Genomic DNA, 24,592 nt, shown 5'->3' with positions numbered 1-24,592 from the left:
ATGTGATTAACCCTTGAGAAGGACCCACTGCCCCCTAGCCTTAGCCCCTCATGAATCCAGACTAAATTCAGAGGCAGAATCATCAGTTTCTTTCACCACGTGCTTCCTACCATCTTAAAGACATATAATATTTTATTTCAAGAATGATTCACAGAGGAGATTTTATGAATGAGGTGTCTGTAAAATAAAATAATATAATCAGGCCTCTTTGTTACATATTAAGCAGCATTCCATTAATAAGAAAGGTAAGAATAGCATGTACTGTCAGTATCTTTCTTAACAATGATATCACAAAAATCTCTGATCAAGTCCTATACTGAATATTTGAAACTCATAGATTATAGACTATTCTAATTTTATACACAGAGTGGGGGAAATATAGGTTTACAGTTGTGAGTATGTGAAACAGTTTATTCTTCTATTATTATTTATTAATTGTTGTACTATTCTCCATATAAACTGTAAACCTACTTTTACCACACCATACATATGTAGAGAGCAGAGCCTGGGGCCCTACAGAAGGCTATGTAACACTATAAACAAAAAAGAAGATGAGATATTGAAAAATAACACAATTATAGGATATTCTAAATAATCTAAAAATATTACTGAATCATCTTCATAAAAATAGAACACTAACAAAGTAGATCCACATCAGGAGATAATATAATTTCCCAATGAGAAAAATGTACAAGACTTAGTTTTTTTTCCTGCATATCTACCTTGTTCATTCAGATTATTTTTATATACATAGCCTCTCTATGATTAATATTAGAACTCTGAAGCATTTTTCTCCTTCAATCTTCACATGCTAAGCAATATTAAAAAAATTATATATTTAAAGTATTTGGCAGATACAAAAATAAGATACATACTTCAAATATTAACATAGGCTATCTTTGTGGGGAGAAATGAAATGAGATTTTATGTCATTTCTTATTTTATTTTCTGAAATCTGTAATGAGCACTATTAATTCTGAAAAAGATAATATTATTTAAGAGAGAAACATGAGAAAATCTTCCAGTAAATAAAATAAATTGACAGTATTAACTATAGCAAAGTCATAACATAGGACATTAATCTATAGTCTCAACAGAGACATTTTACACATAAAAACAGAACATATATTTTTCTAAGAAATTATAAAAATTTTAAAAATATTTTTAAACAAAATATATACATTGGATTAGGAAATCATAAAAATCTTTACAATATTTTTAATCAGAAGCATTCACATAATAAATGTTTTTTCATCATAGCCCAGCTATTAAACCGCAGGAGACATTTACTACAGTTAAATAATCACACATGGTTTCCTGGAAGGAACAACTCTTCATTAAAAATAGGTGAAACATTTCTCTGCTGCCTCATTTTCTTCTTCTGATCCAGAGTCTTTTCATGGCACTTTTCATCTCTCCATTTCTCAGAGTATAGATTAAGGGGTTCAACATAGGGGTGATAACAGTGTAAAACACAGTCAAGGATTTATCAATGGGTAAGGTAGAAGGAGGCCTCACATACATAAACATACAAGGGACAAAGAAGAGGACCACGACAGTGATGTGGGAGCCACAGGTGGATAAAGCTTTGCGCCTCCCTTCCTGACCGAGAGACTTCAGGGAGTGCAGAATGACCCCGTAGGAGATGAATAACAGCACAAAGATGACCACACAGATGGCCCCATCATTGGCAGCCACAGTGAGGCCAATAATGTAGGTGTTAGTGCAGGCAAGTTTTAATAAAGGGTACATGTCACAGATGAAGTGGTCGATGACATTGGGGCCACAGAAGGGAAGGTTGTAAACAAAGAGAAGTTGAACTACAGCATGTAAAAAACCTCCAACCCAGGATATCAGCAGCAGCACAACACACACTCGTTGATTCATGATTATCAAATAATGCAAGGGTTTACAGATGGCCACATAGCGGTCATAGGCCATGACCACCAGGAGAATATTCTCAGCACCACCAAATAAGTGCCCTATAAAAAGCTGGCTCATGCAAGCTTGGAAGGAAATGGTTTTCTTCTCATAGAGGAAGTCCATAATCATATTTGGTGTAACTGTAGTAGAATAAACAGCATCCATAAATGATAAGTAGCCAAGAAAGAAGTACATTGGGGCATCCAGGGTTGAACTGACCATAACAGTCACAACAATGAGTAGGTTGCCCACCATTGTCACAATGTAGATGAACAAGAACACAGCAAATAATATTTTCTGACCCAGAAGGCTCTGAGTCAGCCCCAAGAGGACAAACTCAGTCACATTGTTTGTTTGTTCCATTTTATTTCAGCATTCAGGACAAATTGCCTGTAAATATAATATTACTCCTGACTTCCTGAAATCTTAAGATAATTTGTGTATTCATTCAACAAAGAGGCATTATGGTTTTTTATGTTGCAGTAAATTTCAGAGATTATAAGAATATGAGGTTGATTAAAACATGGTCCCTTGCCCTGGCTGCTTTGGCTTCGTGGTTAGAGCTTAGGCCTGAGGTCCAAAGAGTTGTGGGTTTGATTCCACTGAAGGACAGGTACCTTGGTTGCGTTTTGATCCCTGGCCCTGTTCGGGGTCATTCGAGAGGCAACCAGTCGGTGTCTCTCTCTCACATCTATTATTTCTCTCTCTCTCTCTCTCTCTCTCTCTCTCTCTCTCTCTCTCTCTCTTCCTCCCACTATCTGAAAATCAATGGAAAAATATCCTCGAGTAAAGATTAAAAATAAAAAACATGGTCTCTGACCTCAGCAATCTTACAAACTAGTGGAGAAGGAAGTACTTAGAGGTATCTGTGGACAGCCATAGTAGAAAGGCAAGTAACTAGAGGTAAATGTGGGAAAAGGAGACATTATAAAGTAAGTGGGTTGTCACAAGTAGCTTTCCATCTGGAAGCTGGTAAAAGTGTGCATACGGCTAATAACTTATGCAAAAGGGAAAACTGATGAAAATTTTAATGAAAAACTAAAGCAAGATTTACTTTATGTTTTCTTTCTAGTTAATAGAAGATGTGACTTTCTACAGTCTAGAGATGGGAGAATCTTCTTGACTTATCAATAACATCCCAAATACACAGTATTCAACTTTTTTTAAGGATTGAAGAATATAGATACCATAAAGTCAATAGACAAAAGTAGTTGGAGGAAAACATTTACATTTTAGAGGACATACACAGAGTTAATATCTAATAGACAAAGCTCTAAGTGATTAACAAATGAAAAAACAAACAAACCAATAGCAAAGTGGATAAAAGACATAAAGAAGCAAATAAAGGAAAAATAAATCGAAATGGCCAAAAAACCATACAAGATGCTGAAATTTACCTGTAAACTGAAAAGTAGCAATTAAAGAACTTTCTTACTACAGAATGAACTTGGGTTTTTGAAAGTCATTCAATCAAGTTCTACAGATGCTCCAGTGTCCTCTCATTTTTAATAGATTAACAAACAATGCCTAAAGAACATATTAATTCAACCTATCACAAGATTTAGAAATATCTACCTATCAAAATATCCCCAAATAGTTCTCTTCAAATTAGTTTCCAAAAATAATGAAGTATATGATTTTTGAACCAACTCGCTAACACATGAAACTAATGTAGAGTAATATCGAATGTAAACTGTAATTTACCATTTTAAAAATTAGAATTGAAAGAAAAAAGAATACTGATGTTAAAAATAAATAAATTTTTTCTGGATGTTTATAATATGAAAATATCCAAGGGAGTATTACTGAATTTAATTCATCCCCATAATCAAAAGGACATGACTGAGTATGAAAATTACATAGGAGAACTTTCAAAAGACTGTGAATTTTCACACCACCAATCTACTCTTGAAAAATATAATGCCTATTTCTCAACCTTATGTAGAAATGCACTTTCTGAGTTACCTGCATAATGAGAGCACCATTCAATTGATGTTCTGGGCTGTGGTGATTCTCCCTTGTCCTCTGCACTGATGCCACCTCTGTGGACACAGAGAACAAGATAACACATGCACCATCACTGGGGCTCAAACTGTTTCCATGTGGACAACTCTGTCCCAGATGATAGGAATTCTGATTCACTCTGAATTTCATTGTGAACAGAGACCCAAAATACTAACTGCTGGCAGAATTTGTCCTACGAACAAACAACTGTTAAATCAACATTTTGATGAGGGAGAAAATTGTGTATGCATTATTTAGATATTTTGCAGTTTGTGTGTTCTAGCAATAAAAGTGAAATAGCCTTTACAACATCATGACTCCTAGTCAGTTATACTGGCCTGTCTTCATTCAGCATTGTTGACCTTTCGGTTACCTGCAGGAATGGAGAGTAATTTCATGTATATACTTTATATTTTGAGTCCATCGTTTCAATTCCTGAAAAAGTTAGTCAGGTGAATACTGTCACAAACACTCTCTGAGGTAAGGACAAAGGTCTGCAAATACTTTATCTACATTGGAACTACAACTCAGATGACTGAGTCATTTCATTGTTGCATCACCAAGGGTGATTCTCTCTAATTAAATTCATTGAAACTTTAATCATAATATTGAGTGTAGATTCTGCCTCTCCAGAGATGCCACCAAGATAATCATCATGCAGAACAGGATTACAGAATCATGTCCTCTGGGGGAAATCATAAAGGAATAAATTTAGGTCAAATGGCTGAAAGGGGAAAGTCCAGTCTGGGCAGAAACAAAATATGCAAAATCTCTCGTTTAAATCATGACCTTCAAAATAGGAAAACCTGCTTAAGCTATGTCTTGCAGATGACATCTGAACTGACTTCCAGAAGATGATGAATGTTAATTCTAGAACAAGGGGTTTAAAACTTGTATCAAATGCAGATAAAGTTGTGATGTGGTTTGTCGTATGGTTTCAGACAGGCAAGCTGAGAGAATCTGTGCAGGTATGGGAGTGGGGAAAGAAAACCAGTGGACTACTCCATTTGGCTGTACGTACTCATTCACAAAACAGATTATGCACTGGGCCATGAAATGTGCTGCAATGCATTTCAAAGGACAAAATCAAATAAAATATATATCTCATAAAAATGGCATTCAACCAGAAATTGATAACAAAAATATGGAAATATTCCCAATTATTTACAAATTAAGAAACAAGTCTACATTACTCTCCATCTGAAGCTCTATCCTCTCCAATACTCTGCCCTCAGAACCCTAGCTGCAGTGGTCTCTGGATTCTCAGCTCCATCTCCTCAGCTGAGTTAACTAGGATCTTCCTAGGTATCTCTCTCTGAAGCACAGCCTGGAGACATTTGAAAGGCAACAATCTGGGACAATCCCAGGGCTCAACGTTTTTGCTTCCCATCTCTATGACAACTGTCAATTGCGTCTGATGTCCAGTGTCTTGAAAATCATCATTTCATATCTTTTTTTCTGATGTATTTGCTTGTTTTAGGAAGGAGGGTAAATCTGGTTTCTGTTTCCCCATCTTGATCTGAATTAACCTTCCAAGTACAATTATAATTAAATGTTTTAGACCAGCCGGTGTGGCTCAGTGGTTGAGCATCGACCCATGCACCAAGAGATCGTTGGTTCAATTCCCAGTCATGGCTTATGCCCAGATTATGTGCCAGATCCCCAGTGGGGGGCATGCAGGAGGCTGCCAATCAATGTTCTCTCTTGTCGATGTTTCTATCTCTCTCCTTCTACCTTCTTCTTTCTCTAAAAACCAATAAAGACAAAAATTTTAATGTTTTAAATTTTATCTATATTTTATGAAAATAGGTCAAGGGCAAAATTGATCACATTTACAGTGTCTTAAGCATAATTAACTAATTTTCTCACTGTAAAAAATATATTGTTATAACATGATAATAGATGAATTTTTCTTAATACAAAATGAAAGTGCAATTTTTAAACCCAACATCAGTATCATGTTTAATAGTGAAACACTAAAAACTGTCTTTCCTATTTATGACAGTTTTACAAGCAGAGATTCTCTCCTCATTATGTGAATCTTTATGCTTATGTCATAACAGAAATACATGGGGTACAATTAAAATAACAATGTTCAAGGATGCCGCTGATCCTCTTTAGAACTACTAGGGAAGAAAACTTACAAAACCTACCCAAGAAGCAGACTTCTAGGATATAAATTCTCACAACTCCTAGCAAAATGTGTATGCTTTGCCCAGCCAGTATGGCTCACTGGTTGAGCGTTGACCCACGCACCAAGAGATCGACAGTTCAATTCCCAGTCAGGACACATGCCCAGGTTGTGGGCCTGATCCCCAGTGGGGGGCATGCAGGAGGTAGTCAATCAATGTTCTTTCTCTCTCTCCTTCTCCCTTCCTCTCTGTCTAAAATCAATAAAGAAAAAATATTTAAGAAAAAAATGTTTATGCTTCAATGGGACTGACAACAAATGAAATTAAGAAAAAAGATCAAGATACTTCTGTGGACTCAGCAGGGAGTTACAAATCACATTGAGCCCAAACCATCCTGTGCTTTCTTCAGCTACAAACAAAATGAATATCCCCATGCTGCTGCAGCATCCTCCCCAGCGGTTCCTAAAAGGCCTTTTGAGAACACTCTTCCGATGTTATCAATTCATCTTTCACTCAAGTATGGGTCCCGGATCAGGAAGCCCACGTACTCGGCCAGTTGATTCTCTTGGACTCCATTGTATAAAGTGGATGGTGCTGTCATATGGTTTAAAAAGACAGTTATGTGTACAAAATGAAACACCTACAGCCAACATTATACTCAGTGGGCAAAAACTAAAAGCATTTTTCTTAAGAACAGGAACAAGACAAGGATGCCCACTTTCACCACTCTTATTTAACATAGTACTAGAAATCTTAACCACAGCAATCAGACAGGAAGAAAAAAATAAAAGGGATCCAAATTGGAAAGGAGGAAGTGAAACTGTCATTATTCGCAGATGACATGATACTATATGTAAAAAACCCCAAAGACTCCATCAAAAATTTATTAGACTTAATAAATGAATTTGGCAAAGTAGCAGGATACAAAATTAACATCAAGAAATCGATGGCATTCTTATACACCAATGATGAACTCACAGAAAGAGAAACTAAGAAAACAACCCCATTTACCATTGCAGCAAAAAAATTAAGATACCTAGGAATAAACTTAACCAAAGAAATAAAGGACCTATTCTCAGGAAACTACAGGTCATTGAAAAAAGAAATAGAGGAAGATATAAAAGAGTGGGAGCACATACCTTGTTCATGGATTGGAAGAATTAACATCATTAAAATGTCCATACTACCCAAAGCAATCTATAGATTCAATGCAATCCCCATCAAATACCAAGCACATATTTCACAGAACTAGAACAAATACTTCAAAAGTTTATATGGAACCAAAAAAGACACCGAATAGCCACAGCAATCTTGGAAAAGAAGAACAAAGTAGGAGGGAATCACAATACCAGATTTCAGGTTATACTACAAAGCCACTGTAATTAAAACAACCTGGTACTGGCACAAGAACAGGCAGTTAGATCAATGAAGCAGAACAGAGAACCCAGAAATGGACCCAAGGCAATATGCTCAATTAATATTTGACAAAGATGGCAAGAGCATACAGTGGAGTAAAGACAGCCTCTTTAATAAATGGTGTTGGGAAAATTGGACAGCTACCTGCAAAAAAAAATGAAACTAGACCATCAACTTACACCCTACACAAGAATAAACTCAAAATGGATAAAAGACTTAAATGTGACTCATGAATCCATAAAAATCCTAGAAGAAACTGTAGGCAACAAAATTTCAGACATCATACGCAGCAGAATTTTCACTGATACATCACCTAAGGCAACAGAAACAAAAGAGAAAATGAACATATGGGACTACATCAAACTCAAAGCTTCTGCATAGAAAAAGATACAATCATCAAAATGGAAAGGCAACACATTCTATGAAAGAGCATCATTGCCAATGATATATCAGATAAGGGGTTAATTTCCAATATATAGAAAGTGCTCATACAGCTCAACAAAGAAAGACAAAGAATCCAATTAAAAAATGGGCAGAGGGCCCTGGCCAGTATGGCTCAGCGGTTAGAGCGTCGGCCTGCGGTCCGGAGAGACCCGGGTTCGGTTCCCGCTAAGGGCACGTACTTCAGTTGCAGTTTGTCCCCGGCCCTGGTTGGTCGTGCGGGTGGCAGCCACTCGATGTGTCCCTTCACATCGATGTTTCTCTCTCTCTCTCCCTTCCTCTCTCTCCCTCCCACTCTATCTGTACAAAAAATGGAAAAATATCCTCCGGTGAGGATAAAAAAAAAAAAAAATGGGCAGAGGAACTAAATAGACACCTCTCCAAACAGGACATACAAATGGCTAAGAGACATATAAAGAAATGCTCAACATCACTAATCATCAGAGAGATGCAAATTAAAACAACAATGAGGTATCACCTCACACCTGTCAGAATGGCTGCCATCAACAAAGCATCAAACAACAAGTGTTGGCGAGGGTGTGGAGAAAAGGGGACTCTAGTACACTGCTGGTGGGAATGCAGACTGGTGCAGCCGCTATGGAAAACAATATGGTGTTACCTCAAAAAATTAAAAATTGAACTTCCATTTGACTCAGTGATCCCACTTCTAGGAATATACCCTAAGAAGCCTGAAACACCAATCAGAAAGAATATATGTACCCCCATGTTTGTAGCAGCACTATTTACAATAGCTAAGATCTGGAAACAGCCCAAATGTTCATCAGTAGACGAATGGATAAAAAAGCAGTGGTGCATATACATAATGGAGTACTATGCGGCTATAAAAAAGAAAGATCTCTTATCCTTTGAGACTACATGGAGGGACCTGGAAAGTATCATCCTAAGCGAAACAAGCCAAGCAGAGAAAGACAAGTATCATATGATCTCACTTATTTGTGGAATATAATGAACATAACAGTCTGAAGAATGGGGTAGTCCCAGAGATGTGGAAGTGGGGTACAGATTGACAATCCCAGAAGAGGGGTTGGGGTGGAGAGATAAACCACAGAACTTATATGCATGTATTCATGAACAATGGACATGGACAACAAAGCTGCGGACAGGGCGGGGAGTGGGGGGAGGGAGGAATCAGCGGGAGGAAAAGGAGAAACATCTGTAACAAAAATTAATTAATTAATTAAATAAAAATAGAATGGTATAGGAAAAAAAGAAAAAAAGATCAATAAAATTGATAAATTTCTAGTCAGACTGGTCTAGAATAAAAAAGTGAGAACACATGAATTACAAATATCAGGAATGAGAAAGAGGACATAATCCAAACATACAGACATTAAAAGAATCATTAAGAAATACTATAATCCTGGTCGGTTTGGCTCAGCAGTTAGAGTGACAGCCCATGAACCAGAGAGTCCCAGGTTCATTCCTGCTAAAGGCACGTACCTCGGTTGCAGTTTGTCCCCAGCCCCAGTTGGGGTCATGTGGGTGGCAGCCACTCGATGTGTCTCTCTCACATCAATGTTTCTCTCTCTTTCTTCCTCCCACTCTCCCTCCTGCTCTATCTAAAGATAAATGTTTTTTAAAAAAAAATGTCCTTGGGTGAGGATAAAAAAAAAAAAAAGGAAATACTATAGACACCTCTATGCTAAAATGTGACAACTTAAAGGGACTAATTTCTTATAGCACACAGATTGCTAAATTGTTGCTATGAAAGACCACGAATTCATAGTAAAAATCCTTTCAACAAAGGAAATCCAAAAGTAGATCACTTCATTTATGAATTCTACTAAACACTTAAGCAAGAAATCATATCAATTCTATAGAAATTTTTCCAGAATATAGAAGAAACTCTTTTTTAAAAACTCTTTCCAAATCAGTTTATGAGGATAGCATTACCTTGATACCAAAACCACACTAAGAGTTTAAAAGAAATGTGCAGATTCTGCATGAATTCAGGTACTGAAAACTCAACAAAATTATAGCAAACTAAAATTATACATGATAACCAAGTGGGATTTTTCCTAGTATGTAAGACGAATTCAATATCTAAAGATCAATGTAAGCAATTTACCATATCAACAGACTAAAATCATATGACCATATCAATATATGCTAAAAATAATGAGACAAAATTCAATTTCTATTTTGATTTAAAAAAAAAAACAAAAACCTTGACAGATTAGGAATAGAAGGTAATTTCCCCAATATGATACCAGACATTTCCAAAACCTTATACTTAACATCATACTTAATAACCCAAATGCCTTCATCTCAAGATTATGAACAAGCAAAAGATGGCCTCTCTCATCACTCATTATTCAACACCAGATGTAGGTCCTACCTGGAGGAATAAGCATGAAAATAGAAACAAAATGCATCATCTTCAAAGAGATGGAATTAAAATCTTCCTATTCATAGACAAAGTAATTATATACCTAGAACATCTCAAAATCTACAAAAACGGCTACTAGAACTAATGAGGAGTTTATAAAGGTTATAGACTACACAGTCAAAAAATTAATTATATATATGTATTTATGGATACAGGGGTGGGCAAAAGTAGGCTTATAGTTGTGAGTGACATTCTTTTGAGTTAATAAAGCTCTTGTAATAACCATAATCTGCATGTGTTTTTTCCTACAAATAGCTGTAAACCTACTTTTGCCTACTCCTATGTATATATAAAGAAAAGCAGAAATAAAAGAACCACAGAAAGCTGAGAGCAAGAAAATTACTGTTATCATAGAGAGTTATTCATTTATTAATACCTGCTGCGCTAGTAATTGTGGTTAATGCTGAAGTGGAAACACAAGCAGAATAGTCCTTCACCACGGGGCGCTAGCAGAGGATAGTGTAGGATTCGGTAGCACTTCTCCAGGGGCTCCTCTGCATTAATTTTGAGGTGTTTACTAGAAGGAAGATTTCCTCAATAAAAGAAATACATGTTGTCTTACTTTACTGTCTTTTTTGTAAAACCACCCACAAGTTATACTATGTACTACTGTGTGTCAGGTACTGGGTGAAAAACTTTCCATACACTATGTCATTTAATCATTATAACTTCCTGAAGTACATATTATTCTCTTGGTTTTAAAAGGAAAAAACTGAGGTGGAGAGATGCTTAAAATAAGTTTCTCAAAGTTACACTATTGTAAGAAGGCTAACCATGGTCATGTCTCTGACATATCTGGAATTCTGTTGAAAATCTACTGCTGCCTTGGCCGGTTGCTCAGTAGTTAGAGCATCGGCCTGTGGTCTAGAGAGACCCAGTTTCAGTTCCTGGTAAGGGCATGTACCTTGGTTGTGTGGGTGGCAGCCAGTCGATGTGTCTCTTTCACATAGAAGTTTCTCTCTCCCCACCCCCCCTTGCTCTATCTGAAGATGAATGCAAAAATGTCCTCGAGTGAGGATAAAAAAATATATAAAATCTACTGCTGACTATTTTCAAAATGATAAGCTCATTCCATCTCTATCTGTTTGGACTTCACCTCCAAATGCAGGCTCCTGAGTCATCTAACTATTTACCTACATGGAATTTCATGCTTCTTCTTCCTGAGCACTTGGCACATTTAAAAAAATTAATAAACTCCATTTTTAGAGCAGTTTTAAGTTCACAGCTATTTGAGCAGAAAGTACAAAGAATTCCTGTATCATCTCTGTCCCCAAACATGCAAGTCACCCCACTATGGACATCCCACAGCACAGTGGTATATTTATTACAATTGATGAACCTATATTGAAACATCATTATCATACAAAGGTCATAGTTACATTAGGATTCATTCCCAATGCTGTGCATCTATGAGTTTGAAGAAATGTATAATGATATGTATCTACCAATAAAATGTCATACAGAATAGTTTTCATTCCCAAAATTTCCTCTGTGCTATACCTAAACTGACAAAATTTTCCATTTTAATGTATGGTCAAGAATGAAAAGTCATTCATTTGAGAAACTTCCTATTAACAGAGGTCCCTTTTTAAAATGCATTTATTCTTAAGAGGGTTACAGGGAGATGATAGCCTTTTCTTCAACAAATATCTATCGACCATTTACTCTGTACCAAGTCTGTTCTAGGTGCTCGAAATGCAGTGGTTAACAAGACATCAAATGCCTCTGCTTTCATGAAGTTTACATTATAGTTGCAAGAGGGAAAAAATAAACAAGTAAAGCAGATAATCAGACAGAAAAGATGCTGTAGAGAAACTGTAACAGAGTGGTGTGGTAGAGTAACTTGGGGAGATGAGAATGGCTTTAAATGAGTGGTCAAGACGTCCTCCAAGGAGGTGGCAGCTGAACTGCAGATGAGTGGGGACAACAATCCATCCATACGAAGGTCCAGAGGAAGAGAGTTTAGAGGATATAGAAGAACATGTTCAAAGGCTCATGGGCCAAAATGAAGCCACTGCAGCTGGAGCTGTGAACCCAGGAGAGCAGGACCCGGGTAAGGTCAGAGATGCATGCCTGAGTGAGGGCAACTGTGCAGAGCCTGAGGGACCCAAAGGCCAATTATATAATTCGGTGTCAATTTGGTTAAACCGATAGCTTTCTTTCTACCAGTCAGTTTAGCTCAGCTCCTCTAAGTGAATGTGTTTGTATGAAAAAAAGAAGAAATTAAAAGAAGCCATGAAGAGGCAAAGTGGGGATCAAGGCAGTGGATTACACCAAAGAGGACACCTGCTAAGAAACAGACACACGTTCTGGGGAAAGATGGTTGCTTGAATATCCATGTGCTTCATCTGATTTAATCAGAGTTGAATTGATTGCAAGGTTAAGGTTGCTTTGTGATCTTTGAGTCAGAAGAGAAGAGTACAGTTAATGATACTCATTCAGGTTGAAGTCCCCTTCCCACACATAGAAACTCCTTTCTACTGGTTTTCCTCGTGACCTTCAGCTCCGTGTCTCTCATCACTGAACGCAGTCAGATAAATGTTTGCTCTTGGGGCTTCCTTGAACGCACCTTCTACAGTTTCTTCATGCCCTCTGAGTCACTCTACATCATATCACTTTTTTAAGCACTTTTCATTCTGATCGTAGCTTGGTTTTGTTTTTTTATGTTTACTTATTTATTGCCAATCTTCCATCACTAGAAAATGTTACTTGGTTTATGTCATTATTGTGATATACACCATTGTGTTTAAGACTGCACGTTCTAAAGCCAAAATACATGGGTTCAATTCCCACCTCAGGCATTTTCGAGTTCTGTGACTTGCAGAAAACTATTTAAATTTTTCAAGCATCAGTTAATTCTTCTGGAAAGAAGTATAACAGTATCTATTTCATCAGGCTCTTCTGGGCATAAAACGATAACTTGTCTTTGTAGCACCAGCAAAATTGTAGTATATAAGGATAGCTTTTATTACAATTATTAATTAACAGACTAAGATTTTTTCTTTGGCATAAAATGCTTATTAAATTTAGAGGTCTTGCTTTTAACTTTGTCCTCATTTTAACTTTGGAGACATTTATACTTTTTTATATTACAATCTATCTCTTATTTTATTTTTTATTATTCTATTTTTTACTGTTGAAAGTATTACAGTATTTTTCCCCATTGATCCCCCTCATTCCCACTCCCTTCCCCCTTCTGTCTTCCCCAGCCTAATGTCCTTGTCCATTGGTTATGCATATATGCATATAAATTCTTTGATTTAACTCTTCGTGGCCCCACCCCTACCCTTTTCCCTCTGAGATTTGTCAGTCTGTTCCCTCCTTCCATGATTCTGGGTCTATTTTGGTCAACAGCTTATTTTGTTCATTATGTTCCACAAATAAATGAGATCATGTGGTACTTGTCTTTCTCTGATTGGATTATTTTGCTTAGCATAATACTCTCCAGGTCCGTCCATCTCAAAGGGTAAGAAATTGCTCTTTCTTATAGCTGCATAGTATTCCATTGTCCAGTCTTTATCCATTCATCTACTGATGGACACTCAGGCTATTTCGGGCTATTTCCAGATCTTAGCCATTGTAAATAGCACTACTATGAACATAGAAGTGCATATATTCTTCCTGGTTGGTGTTTCAGGCTTCTTAGCATATATTCCAAGAAGTAGGATCACTGGGTCAAACGGAAGTTCCATTTTTAATTTTCTGAGGAAACACCATATTGTTTTCCATAGTGGCTGCACCAGTCTGCATTCCCACCAGCAGTGTGCCAGAGTACCCTTTTTTCCACACCCTCACCAGCATTTGTTGTTCGAGAATTTGGTGATTCTGGCAGGTGCAAGGTGGTATTTCATAGTCTTTTTAATTTACATTTTCTGATGATTAGAGATGTTGAGCATTTTTTCATGTCTCCTGGCCATTTGCATATCCTGTCTGGAGAAGTGTCTGTTCAGGTCCTCTGCCCATTTAATTGGATTATTTGGCTTCGTTACGTTGAGTTGTATGAGTACTCTATATATTTTTGGAAATATATTTATACTTTTAAGGCAAACTATTTAAAGAGTGAATCTCATTCATCTTGCATTAATTTTGGAGGCTATACTCAAAATCTTTAAAGGTTGTCATGACCTCCTAAGGTAATATCTACATAGAATTGAATAATAAATATAAATAATAGAGTTTTTTTTTAAAGTCAGACAGAAATGGGGCTCTGATAAATAAGTGAGTGAAGCAAAAGACACTGACATTTATTAAGTACTCACTGAATGAGTGACAGGCACTGTCCTGGATACAGCTTGGGTGGGTCTGAGAGTTGGGTGGGGCAGGATCTCAGGGAATCACCAGGGCAGGGCAAACAGTGAGTGAGCCCGGTTGCTGGAGTCCCAGATATGAGGGCCATCTGCCTGCCCCAAGAAGGAAGGGCTCACAAAGAAACAATGGCCTCAGCCAGCATGTCTGTCTGTCTGGGAGAAAGCTGCCCTATAGCTCTCGCCCCAATGCCAAAGAACTCAGTTCTTCCTCGTATGTCTCTGGTGCCTTTCAAGCTGCCTTCCCCATGCTGAAGCCTGGGGGTGCAAGTACAAGTGTGCAGGCCCTTTAAGAGGAGCTGCTAGGGGCTCCAGAAGCTTCAGCCTCCCTCAGCCTCAATTCCCACTGGTTTTTACAGCAAGAAGTTTTGGGGACTTCTCTTCCTGGCACTGGAACCCTGAGCTGGGCACCTGGTGTGGGATTGGGACCCCTCATTCCTTAGGAAGGACCTTCCTAGCAGAGGTGTCCCCCTGATTTTTAGCCGCCACATGTGGGTATGGGACCAGCCCGTCCGTGCCTCCCCCCTCCCCACACCCAACAGTCTTGATGTGGCTGCTTCTTTAATTTCATAGTTGTAGGACTTCATTCAGCTCAATGTCAGGCAGTTCTGAAGGAAGGTTGTTCTGTAGTTTAGCTGTAATTTTGTTGTGGTTGTGGGAGGAGGCAATAACTCCACTGCCATCTTGACCAGAAGTCTGTACTTCAAATATTATGTGGCCTATCTTTCACATAATGTGGGGAGAAGTGAACCAAGATATACATCCTACTGATTATATTATTTTCTGAAATCTGTAATTAGTATTATTAATTCTGAAAAAGCTTATATTATTTGAGAGAAAACATGAGAAAATCTTCCATTAACCAAAATATATTTATAGTATTAATTAAAGCAAACTCATCACATAAAACATAAATCTACAGTCTCAAGAGACACATTCCACACACAAAAACATATATTTTTCTACCAATTATGAAAATCTTAAAAATATTTTATACAAAATATATACATTGAATTAGATTATGAAAATATTATAAATATTTTTTAATCATTGGAAGTACCCATATAATAAATGTTTTAAATCACGGCCCAGTTATTAAACCTGAGGAGACATTTACTACAGTTAAATAATCACACATAGTTTCCTGGAAGGAACAACTCTTCATTAAAAATAGGTGAAACATTTCTCTGCTGCCTCATTTTCTTCTTCTGATCCAGAGTCTTTTCATGGCACTTTTCATCTCTCCATTTCTCAGAGTATAGATTAAGGGGTTCAACATAGGGGTGATAACAGTACAAAATACAGTGAAGGATTTATCAATGGGTAAGGTAGAAGGAGGTCTCACATACATAAACATACAAGGGACAAAGAAGAGGACCACCACAGTGATGTGGTAGCCACAGGTGGATAAAGCTTTGCGCCTCCCTTCCTGACTGAGAGACTTCAGGGAGTGCAGAATGACCCCGTAGGAGATGAATAACAGCACAAAGATGACCACACAGACGGCCCCATCATTGGCAACTACAGAGATGCCGATAACATAGGTGTCCGTGCAGGCAAGTTTCAATAAAGGGTACATGTCACAGATGAAGTTGTCAATGACGTTGGGGCCACAGAAGGGAAGGTTGTAAACAAAGAGAAGTTGAACTACAGCGTGTAAAAAACCTGCAACCCAGACCAACAGCAGCAGCAGAATACACGTCTGTTGATTCATGATCATCAAATAATGCAAGGGTTTACAGATGGCCAGGTAGCGATCATAGGCCATAACCAGCAGGAGTAAAATCTCAGCACCAGCAAATAGATGCCCTATAAAAAGCTGGCTCATGCAAGCTTGGAAGGAAATGGTTTTCTTCTCATGGAGTAAGTCCATAATCATATTTGGGGTTACTGTGGTAGAATAAATAGCATCCATAAATGATAAACATCCAAGAAAGAAGTACATTGGGGAATCCAGGGTTGGGCTGATTGCAACAGTCATAACAATGAGTAGGTTGCCCACTATTGTCACAATGTAAATGAACAGAAACACAACAAATAATATTTTCTGACCCTGAAGGCTCTGAGTCAGCCCCAAGAGGACAAACTCAGTCACATTGGTCCTTTGTTCCATAGGCCTTTCTGTATGTCTTATTTCAGCGTTCAGGACAAACTACCTGTAAATATAATTATTACCCAATACTTCTTGAAATCTTAAGATAATTTGTGTATTTATTCCACAAAGAGGCATTATGATTTATTATGTTGCAGTAATTTCAGAGATTATAAGAATACAAGGCTGACTGAAACACGGTCCCTAACCTCAGCAATCTTACAGACTAGTGGAGAAGGAAGCAATTAGTGGTATATGTGGGAAAAGGGGACATTATAAAATAAGTGGGTTGTCACAAATAGCTTTCCATCTGGAAGCTGGTAAAAGTGTACATATAGCCAAGCCAGTGTGGCTCACTGGATTGAGCATCATCCCATAGACAGAGAGGTCCCGGTTCGATCCTGGTCAGGACACACACCCAGGTTGCAGGCTTGATCCCCAGTAGGAGACTTGCAGGAGGCAGTTGATCGATGTTTCTCTCTAACATGGATGTTTCTATCTCTCTCTCCCTTCCTCAGTCTCTAGAAAATCAATAATAAAATTAATTTTTCAAAAAGTGTACATATAGCTATACCTCATACAAAAATAAAAATTGATTAAAGGTTCAATGAAAAACTAAAGCAAGATTTACTTTATGTTTACTTTCTAGTTAGTAGAAGACATGACTTTCTACAATCTAGAGATGGGAGAATCTTCTTAACTTATCAATGACATCCCAAATACACAGTATTCAACTATTTTTAAGGATTGAGAAACAGATACTATAAAGTTAATAGACAAAAGTAGTTGGAGGAAAACATTACATTTTAGAGGACATACAGAGTTAATATCTATAATAGACAAAACTCCAAGTAATTAACAAATGAAAGACAAACAGACCAATAACAAAGTGGATAAATGACATAAACAAGCAAACAAAGGAAAAATAAATCAAAATGGCCAAAGAAACATCTGAGATGCTGAAATGCACATGTAAACTGAAAAGGAGCAATTAAAGAGTTTTCTTACTACAGAATTACCTTGGATTTTTAAAAGCCTCTCAATCAAGTTCTACAGATGCTACAGCATCCTCTAATTTTTAATAGATTAATAAACAATGCCTAAACATATTAATTCAACCTATTACAATATTTAGAAATATAAGCATATTAAAATAACCCCAAAAAGTTATACTTCAAATTATTTTCATGAATACTGAAGTGCATGATATTCTAACCACTATGCTGTACATCTAGAACTAAAACAGAATAATATTAATGAAAACTGTAATTGAAATATAAAAAATGAATATTAAGGAAAAGAATACTGATGTTAAAAAGACAAATTTATTCTGGATGCTTATAATATGAAGATATTCAAAAGAGTATTACAGAATTTAATTAATCTCCACATATTTACTGATCAAAAGAACATAGCTGAGTTGACAATCACATAGAATCTATTTTATAATTGAATTTAATGGGGTCACATTGGATAATAAAGTTATATAGTTTAGGGGTACAAGTCTATAATACATCATCTGTATACTGTTTGTGTGTTCACCACCCCAAGGCTAGACTCCTCACTTTATCGTTAATCTCCCCTTATCTTCTCCTACCTCCCCCCACTTCCTTTTCCCACCATAATCACCACACTGTTGTCTAGGAGGTTTTGTTCATTAATCCCTTTACCTTTTTCCCCCAGAGCCCCAACCTTTCCCTGTGACAGCTGTCAGTTTGATCTCTGTATCTGTGAATCTGTGTCTATTTTGATTGTTAGTTTATTTTGTTCATTAAATTCCACATATAAGAGAAATCATATGGTACTTGTCTCTCTGAGGCTCATTTCACTTAGCATAATACTCTCCAGGTCCATTATATAGAACTTTTAAAAGGCTGCACATTCTCATACCACCAATGAACTGTTGCAAAGCCTCGTTCAGAATCTGATCTATAAATGCACTTCCTGAGTTACCTGCATAATGAGAGCGCCATTCAATGCACGTTCTGGGCTCCGGTGATTCTCCCTTGTCCTTCATGCACGATGCATCTCTGTGGACACAGAGAGCAAGATAACACATGCACCGTCACTGGGGCTCCAACTGTTTCCATGTGGACAACTCTGTCCCTGCTGCGGAAATCTGACTCACCTCAGTCTTTCAGAAAAATATTACCTTTCAAATGGTTGGGATTTTCAAAATTATTACGAAAGTCCTCTCACCTAAGAACTTCCAATTTGATTGTGAACAGAGACCCAAAATATTGTCAGCAGAAGTTGTCCTAATAGCAAACAAACATTCAATCAACACTTTGAAAGGAGAAAAATTTATGTATGAGTTATTTAGATAACTACTGTGCAGTTTGTGTTTTATCACAATGAAATTGAAACAGTGAAATAGCCTCTAAAACATCACAATTCCTAATCAGTCACACTGGCCAGTCTTCATTCAACATCATTCACCTTTCCATTACCTGTAGGAATGGAGAATGATTTTATATGCATACTTTATGCTGAGTCCATCATTTCAATTCCTGAAAAACCTACTCGTGAAAATTGATACAAACACTCTCTGAAGTAAGGAAAACGTCTGCAAACACTTTATCTACGTTGGAACTACAACTCAGATGATTGAGTCATTCATTTGGTACATCATCAAGGGTGATTCTTCTCTAATTAAATTCATTGGGACCTTAATCATAATACTGAGTGAAGATTCTGCATCTCTAGAGATAACCACCAGAATAATCACCAGGCAGAACAGGACTTAAAGAACCAAGTCCTCTGGGGGAAATCATAAAAGAATCACTTGAGGTCAAATGACCAAAAGGGGAAAGTCCATTCTGGGCAGGAACAAAATATGCAAAAACTCCTTTGTTTCAATCATGTGCTTTAGCTCATTGTCTCTCATCCCTGGACACAACTGATAAACACTGAAAATTCCTGCTCTTCAGTCTTCCTTGAACACACACCCTAAGTGGCTCCCTGCTCTCCGAGTCACTTTACATCACATAACTTTTTAAAGCATTTTTCACCTTGAATGTATCTTAATTTCTTTTTATGTTTACTTATTTATTGCCTCTTGTTTCACTACAAAGTGTTATGTGGTACATGCCATTATGATGATATATACCATTGTGTTTAAGATTGTAACTTCCTGCCCTGGCAGGTTTGGCTCATCAGTTAGAGTGTCGGCCAGAGAGACCCGGGTTCGGTTCTCGCTAAGGGCATATACTTTTGTTGCAGTTTGTTCCTGACCCTGGTTGGGTCGTGTGGGTGGCAGCCACTCAATGTGTCCCTTTCACATGGATGTTTCTCTCTCTCTTCCTCTCTCTCCCTCTCGCTCTATCTGAATAAAAAAATGGAAAAATGTCCTCGGGTGAGGATAAAAAATATACATATATTGTAACTTCCAAAACCAAAATACATGGGCTTGTATCTTACTTGGGTATTTTCTAGATCTATGACCTATAGAAAACTATTTAAACTTTCCAAGCATCAGTTCATTCTTCTGGAAAGCAAGTATAACATGATCTATTTCAACAGTTGTCCACATGGAAACAGTTGGAGCCCCAGTGACGGTGCATGTGTTATCTTGCTCTCTGTGTCCACAGAGATGCATCGTGCATGAAGGAAAAGGGAGAATCACTGCAGCCCAGAACGTGCATTGAATGGCGCTCTCATTATGCAGGTAACTCAGGAAGTGCATTTATAGATCAGATTCTGAACGAGGCTTTGCAAGAGTTCATTGGTGGTATGAGAATGTGCAGCCTTTTAAAAGTTCTCCTATATAATGGACCTGGAGAGTATTATGCTATTAAATATTCGAGTCTTGCTTAACCTGACTTTAACTTTGGAGACATTTAACTTTTCAGGTGAACTGTTTAAAGAGTGATTCTCATCCATCTCTCATTAATTTGGGGGGTTTACTCAGAATCCTAAAAGTTCATCATACTTCCTGATATAATACCTACATAGAGTTTAACAACAAATATAAACCATAGAGTTTTATAAAAGTCAGATAGAAATGGGGCTCTGATAAATAAGTGAGGGAAGCAAAAAAGACTCTGACATTTATCATGTACCCTCTAAGTGAGTGACAGGCACTGTCCTGGGTACTTTGCATACAGTGTCTCGTCTAGTGCTAAAATAACACTAAGAAGTATGTAGTACCTTTTTCACCCAAGGACGTAGGAACCAAGGTGAGATCCATAGAGGTCATCATCCAAACACAATGAGGCTCTTGCTAGTTTAAGAAGAGAGAAGAGATATAAGCCAAGATCTGCCCCTACTGAAAGTAGGGTCGGCACCAGTCAATATTTTTTTTCCTTAAAGACACTTTATAATGTTTACTATGTGACAGGAACTTTCATAAGCACTTAACATATATAAGCTCACTTAATCAGCCATAAATTTTATGAGATATGTAATCTCTTTACCATTTTAAAAGAAAATAAGAGTCAAAAAGTTAAATAACTCTCCCAGGTCACATTCAAACCCAGGACATCTATTCCCAAATCTGCCCCTACCCATGCCCCATACAATTACCTCTAAAATATCGCATTAGGTTATGTTCATATTCTGGTTGCCTGCTGTGTTGACCTCAGGTTCACAGGAAAATGACCTTTTGGCCCTTCAATCAGGACTTCTCAGGAGAAAATCATACCCATAAATGCATCAGCCCCAAGGCCTAGGAGCATGAGGCCAATGGATCAGAAAACCAGGACAGAGTGGTACAGTTAATGGCCAACGATACTGGGAAGCACTCCAGGCCCCAAGATACTCTACAAGGCCAGTCAACTCAGAGTATTAGTCTTCACAACAGGTACAGAGAAATTATATATTATCCCTTTTAATGCTCAAAAAATATTAATGAGTGATTCTATATAGTTACAGAGACTCCAGTAATAAAAACAATTCATAATAGCTAACAGCTATTACGCATTTATAGTATTTATTGGTAGTAAAATATTTACAGCAGTTATTAATTTAATTCTTATAATATCTCAGTCGTTCTCCTTTAACTTAAACTTAAAGAGGTTTTGCTTTGCCAAAGTTTACACTACATGGTGCAAAACTAAGCTTTGATCTCAGAACTATCTCATTCAGAGTCAATTCGCTTAACCATGTGCTAAATTCTACCACCAATTCCTCCAAAATGTGCATATAAAAATGATATGTAAAATCTCCATCACACAGCAAAATCTGGAAAACAATACTCTCAATATGAATGACTAGCTAAGATTTCAGTAACAATGAACTTTAATCCAAAAAAACTCAGCAAGAATGGATAGTAGACCTTCCCTTTGGAAATAGAGACAAAAAGAGAGAATCAGAACAAAATCAGTAGCAAAAGATTAAGAAGTATGGCCCTGGCCGGTTTGGCTCAGCTGTTGGAGCGTCGGCCTGCGGTCCTGAGAGACCCGGGTTCGGTTCCCGCTAAGGGCGCGTACCTCGGTTGCAGTTTGTCCCCGGCCCTGGTCGTTCATGCGGGTGGCAGCCACTTGATGTGTTCCTTTCACATCGATGTTTCTCTCTCTCTCTCTCTGTTCCTCTCTCTCCCTCCCACTCTATCTGAACAAAAAATGGAAAAATGTCCTCAGGTGAGGATAAAAATAAAAAAAAGATTAAGAAGTATGAAAAGAAAAGATGGGGAAGAAATACCAAAACATTTCTATTTTCACAGAACAGTATGTATTTTTTTCATTTTTATTTCTAATTACAACTTACATTCGGTATTATTTTGTATTACTTTCAGTTGTACAGCATAGTTGTTAGACTGCAGAATACCAGAATACTATATTTTTGTTTTGCAATTGCAAAGGTAGTGAAATTCCATTGCATGATTTACGAAGAAAAGAGAGTTTCATGGTTCTCAAAGCATCTGCTATGAAAGACACTTTGTTTTTATTATTTGTGACACCTTTGCTTAGAAACCTCCGGAAATTTGTTTAAAAAGCGGCTCTTCCCATCCAACAGCAGTCCTATTGAATTAGAACCTCTACAGCTGCATCCTGGATCTGCATCTGAACAAGAACTTCAACAGATTATGAGTGTGCACCAATGTTTGACAACCAAAGGGGCAATAAATAAATCTAAATGGGATACTTTTAATGATAAATGTTCATCAACATACTTTTACATGTAGTGTTGAGTTGGTCCTGAACCACAAAAAAATATATTATTTTTTTCTTTGCCACTTATTTCTCCATTGAAGTCACCTTTTGGTCCAGAACTTCTTCATAGAATTTTTCACTTCTAGACGTACAAAACTTGACATATTAAGTAGAAAAATATCAAATTTTACTGAAATTAATAATAAAACAGTCTTTTCCCTATTTGGGAAATATAAGCTTAGATATTATTTCATCATAAATAAAATAAATTCCAAATGGGTTAAAAATTGTTTTTGAAAGGTATTTTCAAAAACCAAGTTGTTAAAATTTATAACATTTTATAAAAATGAAAGGAAATTTTTGTGATTGATGGCATAGAAGAAATTAAAAAGTAAAAGAATATTAAAATTTAACGTGTTTATATAGCATAATATAGCATAAATAAAATAGTAAGGTGGAGGAGGGAGAAACATCTGTAACAAAAATAAATAAAAATTGAAAGAAAAAGAAAATATATCCTAAATTGTGCACAACATAAAATATGTGAGCTTTTAATCCTAAATACATATTAAGTAGTTTTAATATATTGTCAGGTTTGCATTTTGGAAATATCAGGGTTTTCAGTATTTAGAATGGTTTAAAGAGATGCAGAATAGATTTTGGAAAGAAGTTTGGAAGCTAGTGCAGTGCTAGTCAAAGCTGAGAAATGATAGCAAACTGGATTTATGTTATGGCCATGTCAATAAAAGTGCAGATTTAAAAATAACAATAATACAACTATTTGTAGCAAATATCAAAGAATAAATATTTTTAGCAAATATGTATATATTTGATGAGAAAGAGTTCATTAAAATTCAACAGCAAAAATTTTCACTCCGACACATCAAGAATTCAAGAACAAAACTAATTGACGAAGTCTATGGAGAAGCATTTATGTCCCAGACATTGTTCAGGGAACAAAGAGAATAAAGCCAACTAAATAAATTTACCTGACATCAGGGAGCATATCGAAAAATGAACATAGACAATTAAACAAGATTTTTATCTCATCACTTTAAATAACTATACACATTGGAAAATTAACTAAATGTCTGTCTTAGTCCATTTGGGCTGCTATGATAGAATACTAATGACTAGGTGGCAGAAAAAATACATTTATGTCTCCCAGGCCTAGAAGCTGTAAAGACCAACATCAGGCTGCTGGCAGGTTCACTGTCTGGTGACAGCCTGTGTCCCAGTTCACAGACAGCCATCTGTTCACTGTCCTCAGCGGGCATGAGGGGCAAGTATGTTCTCTGGGGTCCCTTTTATAAGGACACTAATTTCATTCATGAGGATTCCAACTTCATGACCTAATCACCTCCCAAATGCCCCACCTCTAAATGCCAACATATTATAAATAATTTAAGTCATGAATTTGGGGAGGATACATACATTCAATATATAGCTATATGCAAAGTCAAGAATTCTTTATATAAATTCTGATATAATTAAATGCTTGATATTATTTGGTGAATAGTGTTATGTTCGGGAAGACTTTAAGATGATATAAGAAACATCCATATAATAAGAGGAAAAAAACTCAGGATAAAGCCTGACCAGCATGGCACAATGGTTGAGCATTGACTCATGCACTGAGAGGTCACAGGTTTGATTCCCGGTCAGGGCACATGCCCAGGTTGTGGGCCCAATCCCCAGTGGGGGCATGCAGGAGGCGGCCAATCGATGGTCTCTCTCATTGATGTTTCCATCTCTATCTCCCTCTCCCTTCCTCTCTC

The 24,592-nt window shown here is 37.0% G+C and overlaps 2 protein-coding genes across 2 annotated transcripts; both read right to left on the bottom strand.

The window, feature by feature from the left end:
• Positions 1-1,368: 1,368 nt before the first annotated feature.
• LOC118628116 (olfactory receptor 4A15-like) lies at positions 1,369-2,286 on the bottom strand. Its single transcript, XM_036258857.1, has one exon. It carries the CDS (start codon positions 2,284-2,286, stop codon positions 1,369-1,371), a length of 918 nt encoding a protein of 305 aa, XP_036114750.1.
• Positions 2,287-15,825: 13,539 nt separating this feature from the next.
• LOC118628134 (olfactory receptor 4A15-like) lies at positions 15,826-16,743 on the bottom strand. The gene has a single exon (XM_036258892.1). The coding sequence runs from the start codon at positions 16,741-16,743 to the stop codon at positions 15,826-15,828; it is 918 nt and encodes a 305-aa protein (XP_036114785.1).
• Between the last annotated feature and the right edge of the window lie 7,849 nt (positions 16,744-24,592).

The sequence above is a fragment of the Molossus molossus genome, unplaced genomic scaffold (genome assembly GCF_014108415.1).
Source record: "Molossus molossus isolate mMolMol1 unplaced genomic scaffold, mMolMol1.p scaffold_m16_p_13, whole genome shotgun sequence".
NCBI lineage: Eukaryota > Metazoa > Chordata > Mammalia > Chiroptera > Molossidae > Molossus > Molossus molossus.
This window is presented reverse-complemented; position numbering and strand designations above follow the sequence as displayed.